The sequence below is a fragment of the Buceros rhinoceros genome, unplaced genomic scaffold, assembly GCF_000710305.1.
Source record: "Buceros rhinoceros silvestris isolate BGI_N320 unplaced genomic scaffold, ASM71030v1 scaffold14383, whole genome shotgun sequence".
Classification (NCBI taxonomy): Eukaryota; Metazoa; Chordata; class Aves; order Bucerotiformes; family Bucerotidae; genus Buceros; species Buceros rhinoceros.
Genome location: NW_010401909.1, coordinates 45,034 through 48,236, shown reverse-complemented (window position 1 = coordinate 48,236; position 3,203 = coordinate 45,034). Strand labels below are relative to the sequence as shown.

Sequence of the window (3,203 nt, the reverse complement as noted above, 5' to 3'; positions counted from 1 at the left end):
AAATTTTTTTCCCCCCCCCCCCCAAGCTTCCCGCTTTCCACCTGAACATGGAATTACTGGTTCTTAGCTGACACTTCTTTCTCTTCTTAACTTCTTTCCATTAACTGTTTTATGGCCTTGTGCCTCATCATCCAGGATGGACATGTGGATGCTAAAATAGATTATCTTAACTTCTAAGAGTAGTTCGAACATCCTTAAAACTCAAAGGCACATGTAGGGGTTTTACTGCAACCTTAATTGAGCCATGCCGTATTTTTCTTTCTCGAATAGTTACTGTGTGAAGACTTTCACGGGTCACAGAGAATGGGTGCGCATGGTGCGGCCTAACCAGGACGGCACCTTAATTGCCAGTTGTTCTAATGACCAGACGGTGCGTGTTTGGGTGGTAGCGACAAAGGAATGCAAAGCTGAGCTCCGAGAACATGAGCACGTGGTAGAATGCATTTCCTGGGCTCCCGAGAGCTCGTACTCCACCATATCAGAAGCTACGGGATCAGAGGTAATGCTTCCAATGCTTCCAAATAAGCCCATACAGCACGATAGAACTGTGTAGAACTGACCGGACAGTATTTAGAACGACTAATCTTTGTCCTCCAAGAGCATGACGGAGACAGCAATAGTAAGAGCATTCTGGTGCACTGTTAATCCCCCATCTTAGCTTCACAGGATCCACGCTTTTGGGGTGTTTCCCAGTGAGACCCCACCTTTGCACTAATGACAGTGAACTTGGGAGAGATGCTCTCTTTCCAAGAAGGCTGAGTGGGACCACTTGCACGTATTTCATCAGTGTGGAAGGTAGCTTACCTGGCATAGCGTGAAGGTTCTGAGGATGATCAGCAACTGAAAGTTGTGGGCGAGGTAGCGAGTCAGAAGTGCAGAAATGAAGCTGCCTTGGGTGTATTCTGCTGGAATTAAGCTTTGACCGCTATGTCCTAGTGTACGCAGTTAATGAGAAAGCATTCTGTACCAAAACCAAATCCCTGTTTGTGTGATCACAGAGATGTCTTCTCTCATTCAGTTACTAAATGTTCAAGAAAGGCTTATTAAAGGGCAGCAAAAATTTCCTTCTGAGGAACAGAGCATAGAGGAACTGAATGAGAACTTAACTCCAATTTCCAGTTCAAACCCCAAGCGTTTCTGCCTTGCACCCTCCCTCAGAAAGGACACAAATACCCAGGCAGAAGGTGGATGCACTGGAGACCAGGGACTCCAGTGAGGGACTTTACAGATTATTTCATCCAAATTTTACTTGCATCCTTAAAAGATCCTTGTAATCTTCTAATTAGAAGTAATTAAATCTAAACTCCAGCTGTTGACTTCCTCGTGCAGTGGTGGCTGTCGGCAGCGGCGCCTCCTCCCCTGCCCTCTGCTGGTCTGACCAGCCCTGTGCCGCACAGCACAGGATGAGGCTTGCAGCAGCCAGCAGCACCTCAGCCCCAACTTCACAGCTGGAAACATTGCGAGCTCTGAGAGCTTAGGTCTTTCTTTCGTACTTTGCATGATTCAGATAGAAATAAGTTCGGAGTAGGAACTTTCCAAAAATTCTTAAACTTGTTTCATTGCTTTTTGTGGAGATTGGGAACACCAAGGTATGTTTGAACTTCATACTCTCTTGTCCCCTGGTGTCTGACTCTCCTTGAATGGTGTCTGCTGTGAAAAGAGGGTGTCTGGCACTAGGCAGATGTGGATTCAAACGGTTCTTTGGCTTGGTGCATCAGCAGGACATACAACCATTGCTTTTAACAGATTGTTTAATTCCTTTTATTCAATTTTCTTGTTTATTTCTCCTGATATTAGTAACAAAAGCCTGTGACTCAGCCTTGGCATTGCCTGTTCATTAGCTGTAAGCTGACAGACGATCTAATTTTGCTGCTAAGAAATTGCAGTCAGAAGGGATCTGCTTCCTCTCTTCCCCCCTGCTCGATATATGCCATAACTGAAAACTTAATTTTCTGTAGACTAAGAAGAGCGGCAAGCCTGGGCCTTTTCTGCTGTCTGGATCCAGAGACAAGACCATCAAGATGTGGGACATTAGCACTGGCATGTGCCTTATGACACTTGTAAGTTCATTGGCGTTTTTCCGATGGTCACTGCTGTATATGTGAAACCAGTTTTAACGGAATGAGTTATCTTAGATGTTTCTGTTTTCAAGAGAAGCTAGAGTTCCTGAAATAAGACAAATACTGGAAAAACACAGTTGTAATGGCTCCTCCATTTCAGATCTTATTGTTGCCAAGAAACACTAAGAATCTCAGAGGGTGTAACTGCAGCAGTTCTGTGGTGTGGGTTTTGTGATGAGTAGCTCGGTTTGTCTCCAGAAGTGGTGATAACCACCCAAATTTTGTCTTCTGTAAGATGTCGTGTTCTTTGTGTGTGGGTTGTCCCGTGGGCTGTGAACTGCTGTTTTCCAGCCCATGTTCAGGCCGGGCGGGACGTCAGTGCTGGGGGTGGAGAGCAGAACTGGTGCAGATGACATGAGGACTTGTGCTTGTTTGCCTTCAAGGACAGGAACTCGCATTGTCAGTGGTGCTGATAGAGATGTATTAATAGAAACTGAAGATAAACTTTGGATTCTAATGGGGTTTAGAAAGCTAAACGCTGTCCTTGCAGGGAGTCTCTCGCTTGCTGTAGTGTGAATTGTAGAATGCTTCGCCCTAAAACATGCATCTGCTCACTGATGTCTCCTTGTGCACAAGGTGGGCCATGATAACTGGGTACGTGGCGTTCTGTTCCACTCTGGGGGAAAATTTATTTTGAGCTGTGCCGATGACAAGACTCTACGTGTCTGGGACTTCAAGAACAAGCGATGCATGAAAACCCTCAATGCGCACGAACACTTTGTTACCTCTTTGGGTAGGTATTGTTCTGCTGCGCTCACCGCCAGGTGCGGAGCCAGGGGAGCAAGTTGTTTGCCAGCTGAAGCTGAGCACCAAGCTAGACATTCGTGTTTGGGATCCTAGCGAAGCTTTGTGCTACGCGTATTTTAATGAAATAAGGACAGATAGGAGCGCTCTGGATTTTTTCCAGTGTTGCGCACTGGATAAAAGACATAAGGGCCTTGGAGTTGTGGAGCCTTCCACCAGTGAGCGGGGGGCGATCTGGGGAGTGCTGTATTGCAAGCGCTTGCCCAGCAAAAAAGCAAATAAAAAGGTGGGGTGGTCTGCAAAGGAAAACTATCAGAAAAAAGTATGCTGGGCATTCCT

The 3,203-nt window shown here is 46.1% G+C and overlaps 1 protein-coding gene across 1 annotated transcript in view; it reads left to right on the top strand.

Moving 5' to 3' along the window:
- The window catches only part of PAFAH1B1 (platelet-activating factor acetylhydrolase 1b, regulatory subunit 1 (45kDa)), a gene marked incomplete at its 5' end in the record, with an annotated part of 13,399 nt that overhangs the window by 9,363 nt on the left and 833 nt on the right, over window positions 1-3,203 (top strand). The window contains 3 exons of the mRNA XM_010132454.1: window positions 271-499; window positions 1,959-2,060; window positions 2,697-2,853. Coding sequence (XP_010130756.1) covers window positions 271-499; window positions 1,959-2,060; window positions 2,697-2,853 — 488 coding nt within the window. The remainder of the gene's footprint in view (window positions 1-270; window positions 500-1,958; window positions 2,061-2,696; window positions 2,854-3,203) is intronic.